The sequence below is a fragment of the Dunckerocampus dactyliophorus genome, chromosome 18, assembly GCF_027744805.1.
Source record: "Dunckerocampus dactyliophorus isolate RoL2022-P2 chromosome 18, RoL_Ddac_1.1, whole genome shotgun sequence".
Classification (NCBI taxonomy): domain Eukaryota; kingdom Metazoa; phylum Chordata; class Actinopteri; order Syngnathiformes; family Syngnathidae; genus Dunckerocampus; species Dunckerocampus dactyliophorus.
The window spans coordinates 21,300,618-21,326,436 of NC_072836.1; the positions used below are offsets into that span (position 1 = coordinate 21,300,618).

The following is a 25,819-nucleotide window of genomic DNA, read 5'->3' on the forward strand; positions in this document are numbered from 1 at the left end:
TTCATTTGACTAAATCTATATTTGTATTTATTTTATTTTTCTCGTCTGTACTGCATACAGAAGTCTTAAACATGAAGTGTTCAAGTTGTGGCCGCATTTGTCAGAAGACAGACAAGTTCTGCAGCGACTGTGGTACAAAGTTGTCTCTCCAGTCTGCCGACAGCCAAGGTAGGGGACATTTTGCTCAGAGATGATTCAGATTTGCACAATTTGATAATATTGACATCATATGTGTAAGAAGTGCGCTTAGACTACTCATAAAGCTATACTGTATGTCGTGTTGCACTAAAATAGAGCCACATATGCAACGCATTGTTTAGTCCAGTCATCCATTTTGATGTGTTGACAATTCCTCGATCATTGACCAGCACTTTGAACTTCCTTATTTCATCCACATGAAGGAAATGAACCAAAGTATTTGGTGGCAGATTTGGAAGAAGCAACTGAAAAATCACAGAAACTCACCAAAAATCCCTCCGGTGGGCCAAATGATGACAGCATTGGCAACTCAAAGAAAAAGGTGAAATCCTGGAACATTTCTTTTCACAAACATTGTATTTTTTATGAAAAAATAAGTTCTCCCACATTAGGTACACCTACAAAATAGAATGAGGTCCACCCTATCAAAACAATCCAAGTGAGTGCAAGGTGCTGTTTTGCATTCCACCCAAAATGCGTTCATGAGTAGCCGCTGGAATGGGTCAGGGCAGTGATTGCCAACCACTGTAATGTGCACGGGTAATTATCCAATTTCACTTAATTAGTTTGGAAATGATTATTTATTTACTACAAATAATGTGTCTTTGTTTATCCATTTATGCCATGAATGTATTTTGACAGGCAGAACAATTTAATGCTCTTCTACTTGTTGGCACAAGGTATATATAATAGTCCTCATCACTATATCATTGCGGCTGGCATTGAGTGCCGATAAAATGGCACTCATGTAAAATCCATGAAAAAAACTCCAATTTCACTTTCTCTCAGGTGAGCTGCGATGAGCTCATCTTGTGGGCTGTGCTAAGTTATGTTTCCTGAGGCTAACTGTGGTCTGCCACTTCCTGCCTTATTGTCTTACTGGGCTTCTTTAACTTGTTTCACTCTGTTGAGATACGGATGAGTATCAACAGTGGTGTGAAAAAGTGTTTCCTTCCTGTTTTCTTATTTTTTTGCACGTTTGTCATACTTAAATGTTTCAAGTCATCAAACAAATTTATATTTAAGTTAATGACAACACAACTGAACACAAAATGCAAACAGAATGCTGTAGCCCCCACAAAGTATGCACAAATGGCGAAAACATGGAACATTGATCAGTGGTGAACCCAGAGTGACCAGCCAACCAAAATGACCCCAAGAGCGCAGCAATGACTAAGATCACAAAAGACCCCACGACAACATCCAAATCTCAAATGCCTCAGTTAAGGTCAGTGTTCATGACTCCACCATAAGAAAGACACTGTGCAGAAATGGCCTGCATGGCAGAGTTCCAAGACCAAAACCACTGCTGAACAAAAACAACATTAAGTCTCGTCTCAATTTTGCCAGAAAACATTTTGATGATCCCCAAGACCATTGGGAAAATACTCTGTGGTCTGACGAGACAAAAGTTGAACCTTATGGAAGGTGTATGTCCCATTACATCTAGCGCAAAAGTAACAGCACATTTCAGAAAAATAACATCATAGCAACAGTAAAATATAACAGTAAAATATGGCGGTGGTAGTGTGATGGTGCGGGGCTATTTTGAGTAATATTTGCATTTGTTTCATGATCTGAAACATTTAAGTGTGACAAACATGCTAAAAATAAAAGAAATCAGGACGGGGTCAAGCACTTTTGCACACCAGTGGATGTCTGTTGGGAGATACCATTCCTCACATCGGCGATACTCCCTCACTGCTGATCGTAATTGAAACATTGGTCAAGCCCTTAACACCATTTGGTTTCATATAACAGAAGCATGTACATTTAGCATGCACGCTACTTAACCTCTAAATCCAGCTGGAGAAATTAATGATTCCTTCTTAGGTTACTTGACACCAGCAATAGTATGTATATTGTCATCGTATGGTAAACAGCAGTTTTGGATTCTGATTATGAATTGGATCTTAGTCATTTGTATGTCTACCTAATGAAGTGGTCGGTGATTTTCCATGTTTAAGCTGTGGTTTTAGCAGAACACAGATGTGATTTTATTTTTTATTATTTTTGTAGAAAAAAACGAAAAGGAGAAACAGAAAGAGTAAAAGTGGCATCTTACCGGCGTCAGACAAAGAGCAATTCCTTGCCTCGGAAAGTCAAACCTTAGAAATTGTCATGGATTCCCTTCAATCTGGGTTCTCATCACTAGAAAGCTTGTCTACTTCCTCAGCTGATAGCAACACCAATCCTGCCCAGGCTGCTAAAGTTCAGACTGAAACTACGGAGACAAGGACAACAAGCAAATCCGAAGTCATCTCAGATGAACGCCTCGCCGAAGAGAGCGATGCACAAAAACCAGGTCAAGATTCAGCAGCTCCGGCCCAGGACTCCACCTCCAAGGACAGCACCAGTTTGGATGCTAGCTCAGGATTTGGCAAAGGGACCGTGGTCAGCAACAACATGTCTCAGACGCCTGAAAGAGACAACTTGAAGGCCAAAAATGAACAAGTCACCTCTGCACAACCTCTACTTGACCAGAACGCCAACGTGGATCCAGATCTGACACAGACCATACAAACCAAACAGGAAGGGAATTCTAAGGGGCAAAACCAGATGCAGGCTAGCACTGCAGAAGAAAGAATGGTTTTTGCCCCTCACACCCCATCCAAGGTAACACTTAAAGCACAGCGAATATGAAGTTAATTATTCCTTCTTAGGTTACTTTTTGAATTATGAATTATTAGGAATTTGAATTTTATTATGAATTGGATCTTAGTCATTTGTATGTGTACCTCCATGTTTAAGCTGTGGTTTTAGCAGAACACTGATGTGATTTTATTTTTTATTATTTTTGTAGAAAAAAAACAAAAGGAGAAACAGAAAGAGTAAAAGTGGCATCTTACCGGCATCAGACAAAGAGCAATTCCTCGCCTCGGAAAGTCAAACCTCAGAAATTGTCATGGATTCCCTTCAATCTGGGTTCTCATCACTAGAAAGCTTGTCTACTTCCTCAGCTGATAGCAACACCAATCCTGCCCAGGCTGCTAAAGTTCAGACTGAAACTACGGAGACAAGCACAACAAGCAAATCTGAAGTCACTTCAGATGAACGCCTCGCTGAAGAGAGCGATGCACAAAAACCAGGTCAAGATTCAGCAGCTCCGGCCCAGGACTCCACCTCCAAGGACAGCACCAGTTTGGATGCTAGCTCAGGATTTGGCAAAGGGACCGTGGTCAGCAACAACATGTCTCAGACGCCTGAAAGAGACAACTTGAAGGCCAAAAATGAACAAGTCACCTCTGCACAACCTTTTGGCTCTCACACCCCATCCAAGGTAACACTTAAAGCACAGCGAATATGAAGTTAATTATTCCTTCTTAGGTTACTTGACACCAGCAATAGTATGTTTTTTTTATCAGCGTATGGTAAACAGCAGTTTTGGATTCTGATTATGAATTGGATCTTAGTCATTCGTATGTCTACCTAATGAAGTGGCCAGTGAGCTTCCGTGTTTAAGCTGTGGTTTTAGCAGAACACTGATGTGATTTTATTTTATTTATTTTTTTAGGATCACATGAATTCTGTTCTGTTTCAAGGAGTCTATTTGTTTTTTTTCAAGGCATATGCGAAAGACATGGGTTCCAGCGTGGATGCAGTGGAGCACACTGAGATCCAGACGTCCGCTGCACAAACCACAGATGATGCACAGTCCGACCCTCCGCTCGAAGCGCCGCATAAAATGTTAGCCATTTTTCAGTTGGCCGTATACATTTATGTCTGATAACGTGATACAAATGAACACGTCATAGTAACAATAACCATTTGTCTTTTTGGTTTTCTGAAACTATATCAGGAACACAAACATCACTGCCAAAAACAGAACAACAATTTACTTCCACGCCGTCCTCTCAAAGGATTTCAATCTTGACCCAGATCAAGATTGTGTCTTCATCAGAGCCGGATCTCATATAGGAACATGGGATGACAATGCCGTTCAACTCAGTGTGACCAGGTACTAAAAGTGGATAGAGTGTATCCTTGATTGTTACTGTGGACTCGCCAAAGGTTTCTACACTTTGTTATTTGGTTGTGTAATGTGATGATATCGCCACTAGGGATGTCAACTAGGGATGTCAATCTTACAAGTTACGATTGGAAATTGATTCTCGATTCAAACCCATTCTCAATTCACAATCAATACTCAATACAATATGAAGGGTGAACTAGATTCTTTTATGAGCTAGATCAGGGGTGTCAAACTGGTGCCATGGAGGGCCGAGACACTGCGGGTTTTCTTTCCAGCCAGTCACTAAAGCAGGTGATCTTAATGATCAACACCTTCAGTTTGAGGGAAGGAGCTCATCAATTAAATCACCTGCTGAAGAAACTGGTTGGAGAGAAAACCTGCAGTGTCTCGGCCCTCCATGGCACGAGTTTCACACATGTGAGCTAGATCAACAGCACTGAGAAATAGTTATATTGCTTTCAGGAAAGCTGCTGATGCTCAAGAAAATGCAGCTTTACAAGGTTCAGTCAAGTGATTCTAAAATTGTAAATACCGAGAGAAACTTTTCACAGAGGTAGCATTTTATTTTTGCTTACCAAAGCACAAGTTAATCATGTTATTTTTTTAAGCGAAAAATAACATTGAAATGCATATTTCCTGGCCGCACGGTGGCCGAGTAGTTAGCATGTTGGCACAGTCAGGAGATCAGAAAGACCAGGTTTCAAGTCTCCGCTTGGGCTGTTAGTCTGTATTTGAGAAGATCTCAAATGTCTGACTATGAAAATGTGACATTTGACAGGCACTTCAAAACAAGTCAAAAGACATTTCTGTCTAAAGTTAGTGCGCCGTACCCACCCCTCTTGCCAAAAGAAAACACTACAGAAGCCGATACATGTCACTAAATGTAAATATGGATTGAAAAGTCCTATTAAATAACCATTCTTGATTCAGAATTGTAATAAATAAGAATCTTGCTCGCACTGACTAAACTACTTCAAGTGTTGTCACCCTCTCTTTTGTTTGTATCCTTTTTGTGCAGGGATCTCGAGGAGCATGGGTATTTGATTGAAGGCAGTGTTGAGACAACCAAAACGGACGCTGTAGCTGTGTCAATACCATACAAATATGTTGTCTACAAGACCAAACAGAAAAAGGATGAGTTTGAGTACATCTACAAAGCAGATTCCAAGCAACATACCAACAGATGCTTGTTTGTTATTGAGCACCTCCTCAATCAGGAAGGTATGCAAAACCTGTACACATCAATTATAGATCTCTGCGCTCGTGAATCCTGCAGAATTCCTGTTGTGTTTTTTTGTAAAAGGGGACTGGCATCAATATGATGACATTGTCTGTGGTGAGCCACCAAAAGGCTTCAACTGGAGAAATGTGAAAAACAACGTTTCATCGATTTTTTCCCGGAAGAAACCGCTTATCCAAGGCCGAGAGATTGCTGGGAAAATAATGCTGGACACTATATTTGAGGTTCTCAGTACCTGGACTGATGTCAACTTGAGTAGTTTTTTAGTCCAGCTGAAACAGTTCTTTGGGAATTATGCAAACCCATTTGTTTATGAGGACAAGCCCATGAGGTGGGATTCCTTAGACTATGGAGAGGATGAGGTAAGTTCAGTCATTTTGCCCACATTCCATTTAGGCGTTGCCAAGTCCCGTTCACCCACATTGCATTTTTGATTTGATCGTTCAGGTGAGGAAGCTGATGAAGGAATTCATGCTGACAAAAGTGGCTCCTTGCTTACTGAAGGATGGAAATGATGGAAATGTAGAGACTGTGTACATCAAAGATCCTCTGCGAGCGGCTGTGATCGTGCTCTACGTGTGCAGAGAACATGCTATCAAACTGGACAGGACTGAGCTCTGCCGCCTATGCATCGCTCTGTGTTTACCCAACCTAAACAGAGGTGGCTTCCTCCAGTATTGGGAAGCGTTCTCTCGGGATGTCGCTCTTCTTAAAAGGTAAGTATCCACTACTAACTACTACTCATGTTTCTTGTTTGTCATTTCCTGCACATTGCTGTCCATGTTGTAGACTGCCAAGCATGCTGTTGACCCATATAAATGCTGTGAAGCAACACGGAAATCCCCACTGGATTGTGGTGCTACCGCTCCTTCACCTCCTGGAAGGCTCCATAAAACCCTTTGAGATACCGACGTCGGAAAACTTGAAATGTGACTTGTCCTGGGCAGGTCTGCAAGGACTCAGAGCAGATACCTGTCGGGAATATACAATGAACAGACAGGACATGAGGTAAGAACATATACATCTTACTAATTTTCTGGAAAATCTGTAGAGCTCAAGACATTATGGGCGTTTTAGAGATCATCACGGATCGTTGCTGCATGTCAGAATGGCTCACAGCAAAGATTAGGAATGGAGCTGTCAAAAGTCACTCGTTAACATCGGTAACTCATTTATTACATTAATTACGTTCCTTTTTTAGCGGAATTAAGGCATGCGCAACATGGTTAGCAACACCTCCCTGTTATGATGGCAGATGGAGGAACAGTGTAGTAACATAGTCACAAAAAGTCTGATCCTCTTATTAACTTTATTCTGACCTGAACACATCAACAGCAGTGTAATGTCAATACCAAACAAGATACGTATCTTAAACTCACAAACACTTCTCACGTTTGTTTGTCCTGGGAACAACGCTTCCTCATTCCCGAGGTGCATTCACAGACACTCCATTATTACGTGTGTATGTGTGGTCTAAATAAACAGAGAGACAAGGAAGAACCATATAGATATTCTTAACAGGATTTATGTGTACTCGCAAACCCAGAAAATATACTCAAAAGGTGACCTCAACTTAAAGGGATAGTTGGGATTTTTTGACATGAAGTTGTATGACATCCCCATCAGCAGTGTAGTACATCAACAGTGTGTGTATGTGTTCCACAGCGGTAGATTTTGTGTCAGTAATATATTCTAAACAATTGTTTTTTCAGACCAGGTTTAGTTTTTCATACCTGACAGCTTTTCGACTGCTCACTTGCAGTCTTCCTCAGAGTAGTCACATAAAATCTTGAAGTACTATTCTAAACATACTTTTACACGACTTAGTAATGTTTCTGCTTTTCAGGGCCATGTCAAACTTGATGAAAAAACATCGGCACTTGATGGAGGTGGATGCACTTGCAGTGCGGTCGTGTTTGTATCTGATGTCTGTCAGTGACCTGAAGGAATACAGCTTCAACATGAACGTCCAACTTTTGGACATTCTACATGTCTTTACCAACAAGGCATCCAGAGAGATTAGCTTCGGGAACTATGAGGTACAGTATGTCCTGTTAACGGTGGCACACTTGTGTTACAGTGTGGAATACCAAGCCAACACACAAGCTATCGCTTCTTTCCAGTGACGGAAATGGCTTTGAATTTTGAACCAGTTGAACACAGACCAAAAACATGTACGGGGGAACCTTGAAAGTGGAACACAATCTGTTCAGTGACACTGGTGGACTTTCAATTTTCGAAAAGCTATTTTTCCATAGAAAATAACATGTGAATTATTTTTTTTCACGGCTCCAGCTGTCACAGTCGTAAAACAGAAGCACGTGTTTCAGCATAAAGGACAATTTAACAAGTGTAAAACTACTATGAAGTAAAATAAAGTGAATGAACAGGAAGGTGTTTGAAAAGGAGTACCACCTTGTGGTATTTTTATAGGTATGGCTGGAATGAATAAAGGCTTGTGACATTCAGTTATTTGTATTGCTCATAGGCCATTTTGCTTGAACTCCCAAATTGTTCAACTTTGGAGGTTCCACTGCAGTGTGCTCATTTTGTCGAGTGAGTTTTACATACATTTTTGTGTGTAACCGTCATTGGTCCTGATTTTCATTTCAGGATGTATCTGACATTCTTGAACACATCAAAGAAAATCTCCTCAGGAAAAAATACCGGTGATTTTTTTTTTTTTATCCTTTATGTATTTTTGCTTTAAACTTTTTGTTTGACCTTGTGCTGTTCTTTGTGATTTTTCTTTGCATAAATCAAGGCAATGCTTTCAGTGTCTTTTTAAAAAATATCATCTTTGGTAGTTGTTTCTCAGAGGACTACGCAAAATCATGCCTGGCGGTGGTGTCCAACCTCTTGGAGAAGATTTGCAAAGGAGTCAAGTCGACATCAGCCAACTATTTTTACACTATTCCGATAGTGTGCATGGATGTGGTTGCTTCAGTGTTTGACTTTGTTGCTTCCCAGGTATGCAAAGTGGATCTTATCAATCGAGCTGTGCGTCTATAGGTGGGTCGTCAATCTGAAAGACGATTCTTTTTCAGGAAACCAAAGGAGATGGACAGCTGAGGAATGCAAAAGACTTGGTGATGTCAAAGGCAATGACCACAATGAGAAACTGGATGAGTTCATGCTTCAAGGAGAGATTGCTCTCCAAGGGGCGTCCCTCTTGGAAGATTCAGTCAACAGAGGAGATGGGAGTGAGCATTGTAGTGTTTGAAACGTAATATTAATTACCAAAATGGGGTGCTTAAATATGCCTTTAAACTTTGAATGATGTTGATTTCTTTGTAAAATTAAAAGGCCCTGTCCACACGGAAACATTCCTGGGATTATTTGCGTCCACACTGTGCTGGAATAGAGAATACAGTCATGGAAAAAAGGATTAGACCACCCTTGCTTGTTCAGTTTATTGATCCATTTGAATGCCTGGTACAACTAGAGGTACGTTTGTTTGGACAAATATAATGATGATAGCAAATATACAGTATCTCATAAGAGTTTCATTTAAGAGCTGATATCTAGCGACTTCCGTGCTTTTCTTGATAATAACCAAAATCACGTCAGTTCTTACATGAATAGTTATAGCATTGGACTGCCAGGAAATGTAACTCTTATGAGCTATTTTGGTTGTCATTGTTATATTTGTCCCAATAAAGGTACCTTTAGTTGTATCAGGCATTAAAATGAACAATAACCGGAAGAAACAAGCGTGCTGTAATCATTTTTTTCCATGACTGTAGTTGCATCCAGACAGGAACGGATCACTGGGTTCAAGGATGTAATACACAAGGTACACGTACGTGTGGCGCTGTAAACACACAGATAGAACCACGTGACACACCAAACTATAGAAGAAGAAAGAACGCGTGCGCATAAGTCTGTTGTCTCCTGCTTTCCAAAACTCATCCTGACTTACGATGGAGTGGAACTTTCTGCGAGAAAAAGACATCTATCGACTGGGGTGGGTTGTGTCAGTCGAAATATTCCGATATTATGTTAGCTTGTCGTCAGAGCTCACTTCTGGTCACGTGACAGCGACTGGTCGGTGTACATAGTGGCTTTGGCTGTCTATACGGAAACAAAAAGCCAGCGTTTTCAGATTTTCCCACTTTAGAAGCTTTGTTAAAAAAAATAGCGTTTCAGGGCACCCAGAACGCCGTTTCCATGTGGATGAAAGACTGAAATTATAAAATACTTTTTTACCTGAAAACGTTTTTGTGCGGCTTGCCCCAAAGTCAAAGTGTTTTTTGGGGGGGGGGTTTCAGGTGTGGAACAGCATTATCTCCATCAACTTCAAAGATGAGGAATGCACACAAGAGTGGAGGCAGAAACTATCTAAGGACTTTGAGGGCAAGTACAAAAAGGTATCTGTCGTCTAATTGGACATCCTGTAGATAATTGTCAATACAAAATACATTGAATGTTTGCTTGTAGGAAAGTCCAGAGGATCAAGTTGATTTCTACTGCACAAAAATGGAGAAACCTGATGAGTCTCTTCAACATGTTGCGCCTACTATTGAGCGTTGTGCTCTCGAGGCTGTTTCATCTGTGTGCCAGGTATTAGGATTCAAGAGTTTTATTGTCATATGTACAGTAAAACAGGTACTATGCAATTAAATTCTTAAATTCTTATTAGGGGTCCTTGTCGTGTTGCTCTCTTCATCTAAGGGTACTTAGGGACTGTATCAGACCATATGAGTAAGCCTCAATGTCCCTGTATGTCCATCAATGTCCATGCCCTATCCAGAGCAAGTCTGAAGGCAAACTGTTTGAGAAGTTCAAGATGGATGGAAAGTTCATGAAACTAGTCTCAGCCATTCTCTGGAATTCCTGGCCAAGGAACAACCAAGGACATTGTGATGACAATGAAGAGGTGGTCCTTCGGCACCTTCTCTCCTGGACCTCTGCCAGACACGTCCTCCAGCTACATGGTAAACACTCACAACTGGGCTTTTGATTACATTTCCATCTATTTTCTATGCCGCTTATCCTCATTAGGGTCGCGGGGGTAGGCTGGAGCCTATCCCAGCTGACTTCTGGCGAGAAGGTGGCCAGCCAATGGCAGGGTACATATAGACAAACAATCATTCACACACACATTCAGACCTATGGACAATTAACCTAACATGCGTGTTTTTGGAATGTGGGAGGAAACCGGAGTACCCGCAGAAAACCCCCACACACACACGGGGAGAACATGCAAACTCCACACAGAGATGCCTAACGGAGATTTGAACCCAGATCTTCCACATCTCCTGACTGCGTGGCCAACATGCTAACCACTAGCAAAGTGAAAAATGAAGGAACGTTATTTAGCTGATGCTGTCTTGTTATTCTTGAAACGGCAAGCTTGTGCACGCCATTAAATTAATTATTATTATTAACAATCCCTTCTCAGAACAAACCCACCCTAAATAAAGTACGGTACAGGAAGGAAGATCAAAATGCAATAAAGGTTGTACTTTCATCATTTAACTTATGAGACTTGAATGGTTAAACGCCTGAAAGGGTTAATGTCAGGTTCAAACTCCTGTGACGCTTGTAAACACAGCAAAATTACAGAAGAGACAAGACAACAATATAGCTTTTTACTCGTGAGGAGAACAGAAGGGACACACCAGAGTTGCCTTCCCAAACTGCTCTGAATATGTTCTCTGAGCTCTCGCTTTTTATTTGGGTATTCCCTATCTACAAGGTTGTGCAACTCTAAGGGATGGGGTGAGCAACGCAGCTGCACAACTGTACTTGTCTTTTTCTATGTGTGTGCGTCTCTGTGGCGGTTATCAGTAATACATGTGTGGTACGAAGCACATTTCAGTACAGCCTCGAAGGACATCGGTTAGTATGCGACTGCATCCTTGGAGTCAGCAGACAAGGTGGCGCCATGAGTCGCCTTTTTTCTGTTGCTAGGTCACTGCTGCATTCCTAAAACAGACATTCCTAATGGGCAACACACTTTCACACTACTACGATATACAGTATGCGTGATAATTATATTGCTGGTTAATATATGTCCTGTTCCAACATGTAACATGGGATCATCCATCCATCTATCTTCTTACTCTTATTTGAGTTCGGGTCGCTGGGGCAGCAGCCTAAGACAAGAGGGCCAGACTTCCCTCTCCCCAGCTGCTTTATCTTGCTCCCCCTGGAGGATCCTGAGGCGTTCCCAGGCCAGCTGAGGGACAAAGTCTCTCCAACGTGTCCGGGGTCTTCCCTGAGGCCTTCTACCGGTAGGACGTGCCCTGAACACCTCCCCAGGGAGCTGTACGGGAAGCATCCTGATCAGATGCCTGAGCCACCTCATCTGGCTCCTCTCAGTGCGGAGGAGCAGCTGGTCTACTTAGAGCAGGGGTGCTCACACTTTTTTAGCCTGCGAGCTACTTTTAAAATGACCAAGTCCCAAAGATCTACCTACTACTATATATATAGAAAGTACACCAAGTCATACGAACATCCGGCATATGAACATTTGGAGATACGAACGCAAGCTGACTGGTCTATATTTTCATGTATTTTGCCTTGTAGTAAGTCCATATTTATACTGGTACCTGCTTGACCAGTAGAAGGCACTGTGACACTGCTAATGGGACCAACAGGTAGAGGGAGAAGAGGAAGAGGAGAGAGGAAGGCTAAGTTGTAGCTGTATGATACAACCCGGACAGAGCGTGTGATTAAAGTTTATGAAGAGTTAATAGGCCTGCTTAATTCTACACCACCCACAGAACACTACCTCTTTTAGAAGAGTCTAACCACCACCACCATTTGTCCTTTTTTTCAATATCTCCTCCTCCTCCTCCACAACGACGTATGCTCGACCACTCCTCTTCAAAGGTAAATAACATTTATCATTACGTATTATTATATCACTTTTATTATTGTTTTTTTCATGAATTATCCTGGTTTAAAATTACTACTGCATCCAAACTTATATTTACATACATACACATATACTGTATATGTATACACATACATGTAGTACCTATATCATTGGTAATATTAAATTTTTTTTGACCTAAGAACAAATCGACTTGCGAACGGTCGTCTGGAGCCAATTGTTTTCGTTGTTTGGGGACTTAATGTATATATATTTATGATATTTATTTAAAAAAAATATGACTATGTATTTATGTAGGTTATACATGTATATCAGGAGTGCACGCACTTTCTCAGCATGCAAGTACAAGTCCAAATAATCTACCTCTTTCTATAAAACATATAACATATACAAAATGTAAGCAGTAAACTCTGAAATTCTATTGTAAATATTCATGATTAGTATTTCACGTTCACATTTTCAAAGTTTACAGGTAATCAAAGCAGTTGCTATCATAATTCACTTCAATATGGAAATAAAGATCATTCCACATAACTCCTAAATAGTTGTGTACTAGTGAGTGAGTACTGGTAATATGTCAGTCACATTAGCTACGTAAAGTTCATTAGGGCACACAGTTCATGTATTACATCCAGTTAGCATGTGCTATCAAATATTAGCCATATACAAGAATTTAAAATGATGATGCAAAAGACAATGCGGCCCAAGTCAAGGCAACATATTGAAAAGGTTTCACCAATGGGCACATTTTTCATTTCATCATGAAATATTAGTTTAAGAAGCCAACGTGTAGAAAACACTGATTTCTGTTGTAGAGTTCATGACGCCAAGCAAAGCCAGTCAACAATACACTTTTTTTCTACGTACCTGTAGCTAGCCCCTACAAGTGAACAGATAACTTTAGTTATAGATATAGACATCTTACCGCAGAGTTAGTTCATCCATAATCACAATCATAAAGATGAAAGTTGCATCTTTGTGTGTAGCTTGAAACGCTGCGGGGGAGCGAGCACGAATCAGGAGGGGAGCTTAATGTCAGCTGACTGATGTCATATGACAACTACAAAGTGACCTTTACGCCATCGACCCAAACTACCTTGGTGATCTACGGGTAGCTCGCGATCGATGCAATGGCCACCCCTGACTTAGAGTCTCTCCCTGATGACAGTGCTTCTTATCCTATCGCTAAGGGAGAGCCCATCCACCCTACGGAGGTATCCATAGGTGAGGGTAGGAATGTAGATCGACTGATAAATTGAGAGTTTTATCTTTTCGGCTCAGCTCCCTTGACACCACAATGGGCCGATCCAGAGTCTGCATCACTGCGGGTGCTGCACCAATCCGCTTGTCGATCTCATGTTCCATCCTTGCTTCACTTGTGAACAAGACCCCGAGTTACTTGATCTCCTCCACTTGGGGGCAGGGTCTCATTCCCAACCCGGAAGAAGCATGGACTCGGACTTGGAAGTGCTATTTTTGGTTGTTTGATCAGTTATTTTCACATGCGATTTACTTGGCGGTATTAAGTTCTCCTTGGGCATTGCTCTGTTCCACCGTCATGAACTTTCCTCTGGGATTAGTATGAAACCATACTGTATCTTTTAAAAGATACATTACAGTAGGTAATACAAGGTACCATACTATAGAATTCTTGCCCTTTTTCTTCGTATTCTATGCAGAATCACTTGGTTAAGAAAACGTTGACGCCCCTTGAAATTGCCACAAACGCGCCAAGGACATGTTTTGGACATGTGCGTCACTTCATGTTTACAAGTTGCTTTTTTTTTGCTAATGTGAACGACCACATAAAAGATTAAATTTGAACAAAAATCCACATTGGGGATCACACCCTGCAGTGTGAACGTATCCAAAAAGTTCTTGTCAACACTCAACAATTGAAAGGAAGACTACAATCCGCCTTCCCTTTTACAGTTGCTTCATGGAAAGCATTTCAATGTTTTTCATAATCCTGCCACCATACAAGCATCCTCTCCTGGGCAGACAACCAATCACCGTCACCAATCACTGCGTCATCAGCTAATGATGAAAAAACACTAATGTTCCATTTCTCACATTTCAGGTGCAGAGGAAAGCCTTTTTGAGAACCTCACCAAGGATGCCAGAGATGGAATCACTGTTGCCATATCAACATTAACGAGCATTAAGAATCAGTTTATTCAGGGGAACATCGCAATCAAGTTGCTCAAAATCATTTTGGAACGTGGAGACGCCTTCTTGGATCTGCTGAAGCTCGGTAATAGGCGTCTGCTTTTTCTGAAAGCTTTCTTGAGATGTGATAACTCACTGCAAAAACAGCAACACTCGAAAGAAAGGCCAAATTATATGAAAATGAGACAACTTTTCTTACTTCAAGCAAAAAATTCTGCCAATGGAGTAAGCAAAAGTTACTTGGCTGGAATTCTTGTAACTAGAATATTTCTAATAATATAATGAGTCCTAAAATACGCAAGTTGTTCTTAATCACATAGCTAGATTTAAGTAAAATGGTCTTATTACAAGGTAAGAAGTAAGCCAAATGATCTTATAAGATTCCTAAGTTAAGGCTAGATTTAAGCATGTTTTACATATTCATATTCTTCTTAGATTTTCCTACAGACAAACACTCGGCCACCGTGCAGCTAACATCTCTTCTTGTCGGCATGTTAATTATGTTGGTTACTTCGTCACCGCTATCAGCTTTTCAACAAGCATGAAGCAAATTAAATTCTTTTTTGGCATGATTTGCATGTAAATTCACAAGGTTTTACATTTATAAACTACAACATGTTTTATTGAAAGTTTAATAATTTTACACATTTACACAGATTTTATGGCCAGATTTCATTTCTTTAATAATCTTGGTATGCTCTATGAAATTTGCTGTGCTGCCTCCACATTTTAAGAAAAGGTTTCTTAAAATGGGACTTTTTTACCTTCTTAAAATGTAGTTTTTGCAGTGGAGATATATTTTCTGTGTGTGAGTTTGTTCTAAATTTAGAAAGTTTAGAAACCAGTTTTATTCTTCATTTAAAACCAATCTATATTAATCTGCTGTTGAAGAATAATCCAGATAAGGTTTTTATCTTCATAAGAATTGTCTAGCTATACTTTCTTAATATAAGATTGTTTTTCTCAAGTTAAAATTGCCAGACAAGATATTTTTTCTTTTCAGGAAAAAAATAAGACTTGGTTGCTTAAAATGGGACTTTCTTACTTTCTTGAAATGGAGTTTTTGCAGTGTGGAATGTGTCACCTCCAGATTGTCTGTCAGAGAATGAACAGCACAAGGATGCCAGCAAAATGGGAAGGCTTCTTCACTGCCGAGTTGCTGAAGTTAGAGCTGTTTATAGCGAGAGGGAGAAGGTGGACGCCATGCTGACAATGATCCACAGCCTTGACGAGCACATGACAGGTAGGAGTTCAGTGTGATGAAAGATTTGCGTCAAATGTTTGATTTGATCCTTTTTATCAATTTTAGTTGACCTCAAAGACATGGAGCAGAGACGCTGCATCAAAATTGAGGAGATGCCCCTGGACCATTTCATGCAGGTTCACAAATTTGACCAACTTTCCTCCACGATGGCCGTTGTCACTTTCTTCCAAATGGATGAAGACACCAGACACATGTCAGAGGTCTTGCACAAGTTCAGAGACAGTTATTTATTCAACATTTGTTGGCGGGAGCAAGCCACACTCTTGGCCAATGAAGAAATGGAGCACAGCAGTTCTGTTGAGGACGAGGCAGCGCCCAAAACACTGACACTTGATGTGATTCATGCTGAAGTTTTCAAACCATGCTTTGCAAGTTACAAGGACATCTACATGCGCTTGAAGAATGGCAGTATAAAGATAAAGGAGGTGGACCGCCTTTTCAGCGACTATAAGGGCAAGTACGATGAGCTTGAAAAGGACTTGGATATCATGTGCAAAGTTGACATGTCGACAGAGAAGCTGTGGATCCACAGCAGGCTTCAACAGATCGAGCAGTATCACGAGCTCCATCTTGCCGTGGCTTCAGCCCAGGTCATCATGGAGGTCAAAGAGGCACTTGGTCTTCAAGGAGACTTCAGGGTGCTGGAGACACTCACGAAAGTCGTAAGTGTCTTATGTTACCTGAACTTCTAACTGCAGTTTAGTCAAGTCTTACAGCGGAACCTCCAAGGTCAAACACTTTTCATCGTCAAACCTTTATTAGCTTTATTAATATGAAGTAACTTCATATTGGGACTCTGCTTGCTTCAGAGAGAAGCAGACTTTCAAGAGGAGGAGTTGCAACGCATTGACAATGACTTGATAGAGACAAAGAAGGATCTGGTCGACATCACAGAGTCTCGCAGACATTGCTTAAAGGAGCTGGGACACAGGGGACTCTTTGTAAAATGGGTACAAGATGTTCTTACAGGTAACAAACACTATTTCCAATCCAAAAAGTGTGGAAGGCACATCAAGACCTAACCTTCAGGTTTATTGATAACTTCTATCAGATCTCAATGAGTTGAAGGTGTTTGTTGACCTGGCTTCCATCTCTGCGGGAGAGAACGACATGGAGGTTGATCGCGTGGCTTGCTTCCATGACGCGGTTCTTGGCTACGCTTCCGCTCTGTACGAGCTCCAAGCAGACTCCGGATTTCAGGCCTTCAGAGATGTTTTAAAGAAACTTTGGAGAGCTTTGGACAATGACCACAACCTCCCCAAAAAACTGGTAACCAAGTAAAAATCAACACAATCGATATTGAACAAATTTTAATTGCATTTTACTATGAATAAGATTTAGCCAGCAGATGCCGTCCACTGCACAATAATATTGTTCTTTTTCAGCGTGACAGTGCACGCCATCTAGAATGGTTGAAGACAGTAAAGGACAGTCATGGATCAGTGGAGCTGTCTGCCCTCTCTCTGGCCTCAGCCATCAATAGTAAAGGTGTCTACCGTATCGGTGCACAAAAAGGAAAAAAGGTAAATCATAAACTGGAGGATTGAGTCCATCGCAAGGTTGTCGGCAAGCGTAGATTGACTATGTGTGAAGTACCTTTTGTGTTTCCGTGACAATAAGGTGAGTCTCGACACCACCTTGGAACTTGAGATTCAGGAAGAGGCGCACGAGGCACGCTACTATTCTCTTGAAGACGTGCGGGAACTGCAGAACAAATTGATGCTCATGTCTGGGAAAGGTGGTCGGGGACAGAGGGAAGTGAATTATTTTGCAGAGGTAATTCTAAATAACTTTCTTCAGTGGCATTTTTGTGTCCAACAATGCGCTATTATACATTCATGATATCTAAAAAGTTACTCCTGATGTGATACTACACAATTTGCTACAGTTAGAGTACAATACAGTTTGACATAATTTGATACAACACAGTACGATGTGTGGAGCACAGAGAATAGTATTCTGTGTTGCACTTTTTGATACTGTACAAACTGAGTGAAAGAAAGTTGTGATACTTTGCTCACTGGTAGGCCTGTCAGGATAACAAATTTTGCTGGTTGATAATTGTACTACAAATTATTGTTGATAATCGATATTATCGCCATTTTTTGACACCATTTTTTCATCCATTATTGTCATTAGAGGTGTAATTCACATTTGAACCACTAGATAGTAATCAATATAGTGTACGGTGTACCTGTGTGAGACATTAGCTTGACACAGAAGTGGCCTGTATGTAAGTTTTTGCAATGCAGCCAGCGACACTGTCTGTGGGGTGCGCACCATTTGCACAGCATTGTTTATATTTACCGTAACTCACGGTGTATAAATCGCCCCCGTGTATTAACCGCACCCCCATTTTCAGGCTCACGGCGGGGGGGGAAAAAATATTTTATTTCATAAATGCTTGCCAACTCTTTCATCTCAAATCAACATGCGTAAAGGTACTAAGCAATTTCAAAAAGAATAAGAATGGAGAAATCTGCCGTCCATCAAGAGAGTTTGAACGCTGCGGTGAAAGGTTGTCGTGGCATTTTGAGAGGGTACAGGCCTGGTCACACCGCCCGAACTTTGCTGTAACGTCCTTTCAAAGGTAGAAAGAGGGGGCCGAATTTCGACAACGCTCGTCACAAAATGGGGAAAAAAAATAGAAAACACATGCACATGCAGATCAGTTATCCATGTATTGTACATAACACTGCATTGCTTCAGTGTGAATTTGAATAAACTCCAACGTTGTATTTTATTTTAAATAATCTGCAATGTTTTAATGGAAACTTAGGTTAGCCTCAGTGTATATAGAGATCGTTTCACTGTGTGAAAATACAGACACACAGCAGTGAGATAAGTTACAAAGGAATTGCATTTTCAGCAACTGTACAGCAGAGGGCGCTAAAGTCAAAGCAACTGTCTGACCCACAGACGGCTATTCTAAAATCTGCTTCTGGTCAATTTCTGTCTGGTCACAGACTTGTCATCGTGTATAAACCGCACCCCGATTTTTTGCGTCTTACCGGCGGAAAAAAAGCGCGGTTTATACACCGTGATTTACGGTACTTGGCAAATGCCTCGCAAGCATTGACTGTCGGACGACTACCTACATCGGTACTTTTTTTTCCCCCAGCTGGGAAAACTGTTGGCTGTTGGAGTTCATGCGCTCACCTTGTTGATTTTGTTTCAAACAAAAATATGCCCACACTGTTGCTGTGGCATTCGCCTTAGAAACTTTAGTGCCTTTATTCATGTTAGTGTATGCTGGCTCACGAAGCTAACTGCTAAACCCTCTGTATCTGACATGACATGAGAGCCCACTCTGCGTTCATTCCACTATAGAGCTAATGCGCACAGACAGATGCAGAGTGAACCCTCTTGTCATCCAGCCTGTGTTGCACAGAGAGACCAGCAGATGAAACATACGCATACGCACATGTCAATTTATCGAGGGCTTCGTAATTATAGACCTGTTTTTTTATCGTTCGATGAATCGATTTATTGATTATCGTGACAGGCCGAGTCACCGCTTTTCAGGCAAGAGGATTTGCTGGAGCTTGGAGTTGAAGGGTGAGCGGGTTCTGCTCAGTTGTCACATTGTGATTACTTCATTTGGTTGCGCTGTTGGTGTACTACAAGTATATAGCAACATGGCATGTTTGCATGAGTCTTTACTTTGAATCCAAAATGTAGCCAAAATTACCATAGTTCTTCCGGACGTTCAACGATACTCCCGCCATGACACTCAAACTAGCGAGAGGTTTGCCAACATGGACGAAACAATTGGGAATGAAACACTCATGGACGTACATCATTTGTGCTTTTGCAAGCAAAAATACAGTGGGGGCAACTCTTAAATATCAAATACATGTGAACATTATGTACTGTATGTGTGTTTTTTTTTTTCCAACCACCCAAGGCGCTTTCTGTAATTTTCAGATATTTGCTGGCGTTCAAAGGCTAGCTGAGTCTTTCATTGCCCTCTATGCTGCTGGAAACCCTCTCTTCAGACAGTGGGAATGTGAGATCCACTGCTGTTCCAGTGAGGAACACAGCATCATGATGTACTTCAACCTGGCTGCAGTTGAATGCACCATTGAAAGTCACTTGCCTGAACTTTGCAGGAAAATGGAGAAATGCCTGGACCTTTGGTTGGATTTTGTGGATGAACAGAGATCCCAGCATTACTATTTGAACTACTTTACAGCTGAACAGATTGTCTACCTATCCAACAACCTGTCTCAAGTGGAAGGTGTGGAGGATCAGGTTCTGATGATGCTGTCCTTCATTAAGTCATCATGCACAGCCTCAGACATACAAGCTGTCTGGCAAGAATTCCAAAAGGAAATCCTCACCAAACCACAAGACTTCCAGACTTTTGCTGGGGTACCAAGTTTCGAGCTGGGAACCTCTGACCTGCACAGAGAATTGGATTCTGTTTCAGATCTTACAGAAGAAATAAATGGATTGCAAAGCATTGATCAGATCTGGAATGCTTACATGAAAGACATGAGGCATGTTCTGCCACACATTCTTAATATAAAAAGTCTTGGAAGACTGCTGGAAATACTGGCTGACCTGGAGGATGGGCGGAGAAATATTTTTGATCAGAACTTCATCATTAGAAGATCCCCTATAGGCTTAGCAGCTGGAAATCCAAGCCTCATTGTTTGTCCTCATGAGGAGGTGTTAACTTCTTGCATCTCTATTTATATGGCCAGTGAAGATGAGCCACTCCCAACTTACGACGAGGTCCTGCTGTGCAACTCCTCCACAACGTATGAGCAGGTGGAGATATTCCTGAGACGTTGTCTCATGGCAGGTAGCAGAGACAAGAAGGTATACTGTCTTCTGTACGGGGATCTGCTGACATATGATGTGAGCTGTAAAGTTGAGAGGTTTTTTCAGCGCAAGAAAGTGCAGTGCACGAAAGACTACAGACTTGTTATCCTTTGTAGCTCAGAAAGAGAACATACTTATCTTCCATCAGCCTTCAGTCAATACAGGTTGCACATAGTTCCTCAACAACCACTGGCCAGCATCCAAGGGTACCTCCATCGGCATTATGTGGTCCCAGCAGGACAGTTCAGTGCAGCTGCTGCATTCAAAGATCGCCTTTGTGTTGGCACTGTCTCATCTGAAAGGGCTGGTGTTGGTGAGTTTAGATCGACCTTGCTGTTTCTGAATGGTGGAAAAATAATTCCATTCTCTGATCATTCCGTTCATTGACCTTTCAGGTAAATCACTCTACATCAGGAGGCTTTATGAATCCCTGCAGCACTTCTTCAAAAAGTCCTCAATGATGAAATGCATTCGCTTGATTGAACCAAGTGTGGATGAGAAGGCCGTGCTTCAGTCTCTTTTGGACACGCATGCAAAGAAGAAACTGACTGTGTTCCATTTTGATATTACATCATCGGTAATAAGATACTTCATTAAAACATGCTGACAAAAGAATTTAACCCTTTAGGCGCCAGAGTTATTTTCAGTTTTGACATTACAATTTGAAAATGCTTGGAGATCAAGGCATACTGTAAATGACAAAAATCATCAGTGAAATTTTGTGATGGCAGTAAATTTACGTCACGGCACTCATAGTTTGTCATATCCTGTCTCCACGATTCCGCCTCATCAAAATGTCTGATCCACTTGTGATACTCATCGTCATTTATAGTGGGATCTTGAACACCACTGCTGCCTGCACCGCCATTATTACATTATTACATTACATTACAATATTTATTGCATAGATAGATATTAAGTACTGTATCTATCTATGATACCTGTGAATATTGTCATTCATCCTGGTCATTGTATTCTCAGGTCATGTCTATCTATTAGCAATGTATTTTTCTCACCATTAACGGTGTTTTGACAACCACAACTCGCCACGTCCCCTCCTGCCACCCGGAACATGGTTTAGCAAAGCATCGGCCCAAGTATGCTGCGTTTGGACTGTCATGGCGAGCGGATGCGCTGCTGCACGCACAAAATGATCAACTTTGCATAGAAACGGCCACAAATGTTGCTCAGGTTGAAGTTACAGATGTCCGCCATCTCCTGGTGGCACCATATTTGCAGAAGTGGCTTGTTAAATTCAGCAATGTTGCTTGTCGCAATTTTGTGACTTTGGTGCTTAAAGGGTTAATCTGGTCTCCAAACGTTTATTGTGTAATTTTGTATTTTGAACTTTTTATTCCTGCTGATGGTATTTTAATTTGTATTTGTTCTGTTTTAAAAGGTACAAAAGGGAATCCATGAGTTTCTTTTCAAGTTGTTGATTCTGCGTTATCTAATGGACTCTGAGGGAAACATGTGGAAGTGCAGTGACAGGCATTTGTATGTCATTGAGTTCTTAGAACAAACCGTCAAACAAAGCAGAGATGCTTCAGGGCAGGTAAGCATTGGTGAGAACTTACATGGTCATCTAATTATGCGAGTTTGCTTACCCCAGGCTTTTTTTCTGCTGTCTGCTTAGATGAAAACCACAAACAGCTCATTCACAGATGTGTTCCCAAAGATTTTCTGCCGACCCCCAAAAGAGGTGCTGATGCTCGAAATGAAGCAGCAGGAAGATCCTAATGTCAGGAGTGAGAACCCACTAATGGATGACAAAGTGTTCAGGAGCATAGCCTTCCAGCGACCGTACCAGTATCTCAAACGGTTTTACAACAGCAGTAATCTTGATGGGTTCAGGTATATGATCATTGAAGAGCCGAACAAAGTCCGTTACAGGTTAGCTGAAGGGTCACACGTGGAATGTCTTCAGATGCTTCTCATGTATTGTGGCATTAATGACCCATCCTGGGCAGAGCTAAGAAATTTTTCTGGGTTTCTCAGTATGCAGCTGGCAGACTGTGAGAGGTCACATTTCTGTGATGCTGATTTGACTGGTGATGTCCTCACTGGCTTCAAAAGATTTGTGGTGGATTTTATGATTATGATGGCAAAGGACTTTGCCACTCCGTCACTCAGGATCTCCGACCAGAGTCTCAGTAGGGTAGAAATGGACCTGACCGATGGCCCAGATGAGGATATAGCCCCCTTCTTAATCAGAAAGAGATGGGAAACAAAACCACACCCTTACATCTTCTTTAATGATGACCATATGTCCATGACCTTCATTGGTTTTCATCTTAAACCCAATACACAAAAGTCTTTTGACGCTGTTGATCCCAGATCCGGAACGGTCATTAAAGAAAATGTCATGTCACAGGCATTGTTTGAAGGCCTTCAGCTTCAGGGAGTTCCTTTTAACACAGACTTTGACAGCCTACCCAGAAGTGAGAAAGTTCAAAGAATCTGCAATGTTCTTGGAATCCAGAGTCCTCTTGATCCTGATGAAACATACGAGCTTACAACTGACAACATACTGAAGATCCTGGCAATCCATATGCGTTTCAGGTGTGGCATCCCTGTCATCATCATGGGAGAGACAGGATGCGGTAAAACAAGGCTGATCAAATATCTTTGTGAGTTGCAAAGGAGAGACATTGCTGCTGAGAACATGAAACTGGTCAAAGTGCATGGAGGGACAACATCCAAAATGATTTACACCAAAGTGAGAGAAGCAGAAGCCATGGCTTCTGTCAACAAACTAGACCATGGATTGGACTCTGTTCTTTTCTTTGATGAGGCTAACACCACAGAGGACATTAGCAGCATCAAGGAGGTACTCTGTGACAAGACGGTCAAAGGAGAGCGCTTGGTACCTGGCACCGGACTGCAGATCATTGCAGCATGCAACCCTTACCGTAAGCACACAGATGAGATGATCAAGAGGTTGGAATCGGCCGGTCTTGGGTACAGAGTCCGGGCAGAGGAAGCTGAGGAAAAGCTGGGGTCTATACCTCTGCGGCAGTTGGTCTACAGAGTTCAGGCTCTGCCTCCAAGCATGATTCCTCTGGTGTGGGACTTTGGCCAGTTAAATGATAACACAGAAAAAATATACATTGAGCAGATTGTGAAGAGAGTTGTGGAAAGCAGAAACATTACTCAGAACTACTTCAAATGGATTACTCAGGCGCTATCCGCCTCACAGAAGTACATGCGGGCAAGGAAAGATGAATGTAGCTTTGTCAGCCTGAGAGATGTGGAACGTTGCATGCAGTCTTTTGTTTGGTTCTATGACCACCATGCTCGTTTTTTTGCAGAGCTTAAAAAATTTGCACATAAACAAAAGTGGGACAAACAAGAACAGGATCAGAGAGTGCCAGAGGATCCTATACTCTGGTCTCTAGTCATGGCGTTAGGAGTGTGCTACCATGCCTGCCTTGAACATAAGGATAAATACAGACGGAGCGTCAGCAAAAGCCTACCGACAGGGTACGGGCCAGAAAAAATAAGACAAGACATCACAGTGATGCAGGATTTACTCCTCAGTGGTGTTCCAATGGCCAACACCATTGCAAGAAATGGTGCACTCAAAGAGAACGTTTTTATGATGGTTATCTGCATTGAGCTTAGGATTCCTCTCTTCTTAGTTGGGAAACCTGGAAGTTCAAAATCTCTATCTAAAACATTGGTGGCAGATGCAATGCAGGGTCAAGCCGCGCACTCTAGTCTCTTCAAAAAGCTCAAGCAAATTCATTTGGTTTCCTTCCAGTGTAGCCCTCACTCTACACCAGAAGCCATCATAAAGACATTCAGACAATGCGGACGCTTTCAGGAAGGAAAGAATCTTGATGAATACGTCTCAGTCGTTGTCCTTGATGAGATTGGGCTGGCTGAGGACTCCCCCAAGATGCCTCTTAAAATCCTTCACCCCCTGCTGGAAGAAGGATGCATTGATGATAAGCCACTGCCGCACAAAAAGGTTGGCTTCATTGGCATTTCCAACTGGGCGTTAGACCCTGCAAAGATGAACAGAGGCATATTTGTGTCTCGAGGCGACCCTGATGAGCGCGAACTGTTTGAGAGTGCAAAAGGAATTTGTTCATCTGATGTGATGGTTTTGGAGAAGGTCAGGAAATTGTTCCGACCTTTTGCAAGTGCCTATTTAAAGATCTGCGGTGGACAAGGCAAAGGCTTTTTCGGCCTGCGAGACTATTATAGCTTGATTAAGATGATTTATGCAGTAGCCAAAACAGCACAACGGCAGCCTACTTATGAGGAGGTCATCAAGGCAGTCCTGAGAAATTTTAGTGGCAAAAATGACGTGGATGCAGTGTCTGTTTTTACCAGAAGTCTTCCGATTGCATCTAACCTGGAGAAAATCAGTGCTATCGAGTTTGTGAGAGACAACATTCAGGCTGTTGGACCGGAGGAAGAATGTCGCTATTTGCTGGTGCTTACAAAAAATTATGCAGCGCTTCAGATCTTGCAACAAACCTTCTTTTCAGAGTGTGGGCAGCCAGAAATAATCTTTGGATCCAGCTTTCCAAAAGACCAGGAGTACACTCAAATCTGCCGCAACATCAACAGAGTAAAGATCTGCATGGAAACAGGCCAAACAGTTGTGCTTCTGAACTTGCAGAACCTCTACGAAAGTCTCTATGATGCCCTCAACCAATATTATGTCTACTTGGGCGGACAGAAATATGTGGACCTTGGACTTGGAACCCACCGTGTCAAATGTCGGGTGCACAAAGACTTCCGGCTGATTGTCATTGAAGAAAGAGAGGTGGTCTACAAACAGTTCCCGATACCGCTCATCAATCGGCTGGAGAAACATTACCTGGACATCCACACTGTTCTGAAAACTGAACAGAAGAGGATGGTGGAGGAGTTGGAGAAGTGGGTCAGGCGCTTTGTGACAGTCAGAAGTCATTATTTTGACGTGAACCAGTCGTACGAGTATCTTCCGTCGGACGTCTTCATTGGCTACCATTCAGACACTTGTGCTTCTGTGACTCATCAAGTGCTCGAGACACAGGAAGACAGTTTAGAAATATCACACGACAAAGTTCTCAATGAGGCTAAACTCGTACTGTTAAGGTGTGCTACACCAGATTCAGTAGTGCGATTGGACTGCACAGATCTCCCCAAAGTGGAGACTGAAGAACTTGCACAAGTCTACTTTGAGAAGCAGAAAAACAGCTGTCTGGCTGACTTCATATGTGCGCACACAAGACAGGAAGTCCATCGCTTGTCCGCCTTCGCAGAGGTAATGTTCACAAAGTGATGAATCGCACAGCTCACACA

General features: G+C 41.8%; 1 protein-coding gene across 2 annotated transcripts in view; it reads left to right on the forward strand.

The window, feature by feature from the left end:
* rnf213a (ring finger protein 213a) overlaps positions 1-25,819 on the forward strand; it is a 55,646-nt gene that overhangs the window by 126 nt on the left and 29,701 nt on the right. The window contains exons 2-29 of one of the 2 annotated variants that reach the window (XM_054759171.1): positions 61-168; positions 402-520; positions 2,218-2,814; positions 3,002-3,478; positions 3,764-3,885; positions 3,998-4,156; positions 5,190-5,392; positions 5,475-5,773; positions 5,859-6,127; positions 6,201-6,419; positions 7,258-7,450; positions 8,025-8,080; positions 8,219-8,381; positions 8,459-8,614; positions 9,683-9,781; positions 9,852-9,974; positions 10,165-10,348; positions 14,336-14,509; positions 15,515-15,667; positions 15,734-16,350; positions 16,498-16,657; positions 16,740-16,957; positions 17,074-17,211; positions 17,282-17,464; positions 19,616-20,831; positions 20,914-21,095; positions 21,918-22,073; positions 22,155-25,781. In XM_054759171.1, the coding sequence (XP_054615146.1) occupies positions 61-168; positions 402-520; positions 2,218-2,814; positions 3,002-3,478; positions 3,764-3,885; positions 3,998-4,156; positions 5,190-5,392; positions 5,475-5,773; positions 5,859-6,127; positions 6,201-6,419; positions 7,258-7,450; positions 8,025-8,080; positions 8,219-8,381; positions 8,459-8,614; positions 9,683-9,781; positions 9,852-9,974; positions 10,165-10,348; positions 14,336-14,509; positions 15,515-15,667; positions 15,734-16,350; positions 16,498-16,657; positions 16,740-16,957; positions 17,074-17,211; positions 17,282-17,464; positions 19,616-20,831; positions 20,914-21,095; positions 21,918-22,073; positions 22,155-25,781 (10,370 nt within the window). The remainder of the gene's footprint in view (positions 1-60; positions 169-401; positions 521-2,217; positions 2,815-3,001; positions 3,479-3,763; positions 3,886-3,997; positions 4,157-5,189; positions 5,393-5,474; positions 5,774-5,858; positions 6,128-6,200; positions 6,420-7,257; positions 7,451-8,024; positions 8,081-8,218; positions 8,382-8,458; positions 8,615-9,682; positions 9,782-9,851; positions 9,975-10,164; positions 10,349-14,335; positions 14,510-15,514; positions 15,668-15,733; positions 16,351-16,497; positions 16,658-16,739; positions 16,958-17,073; positions 17,212-17,281; positions 17,465-19,615; positions 20,832-20,913; positions 21,096-21,917; positions 22,074-22,154; positions 25,782-25,819) is intronic. The other variant, XM_054759172.1, reaches the window with a different exon arrangement.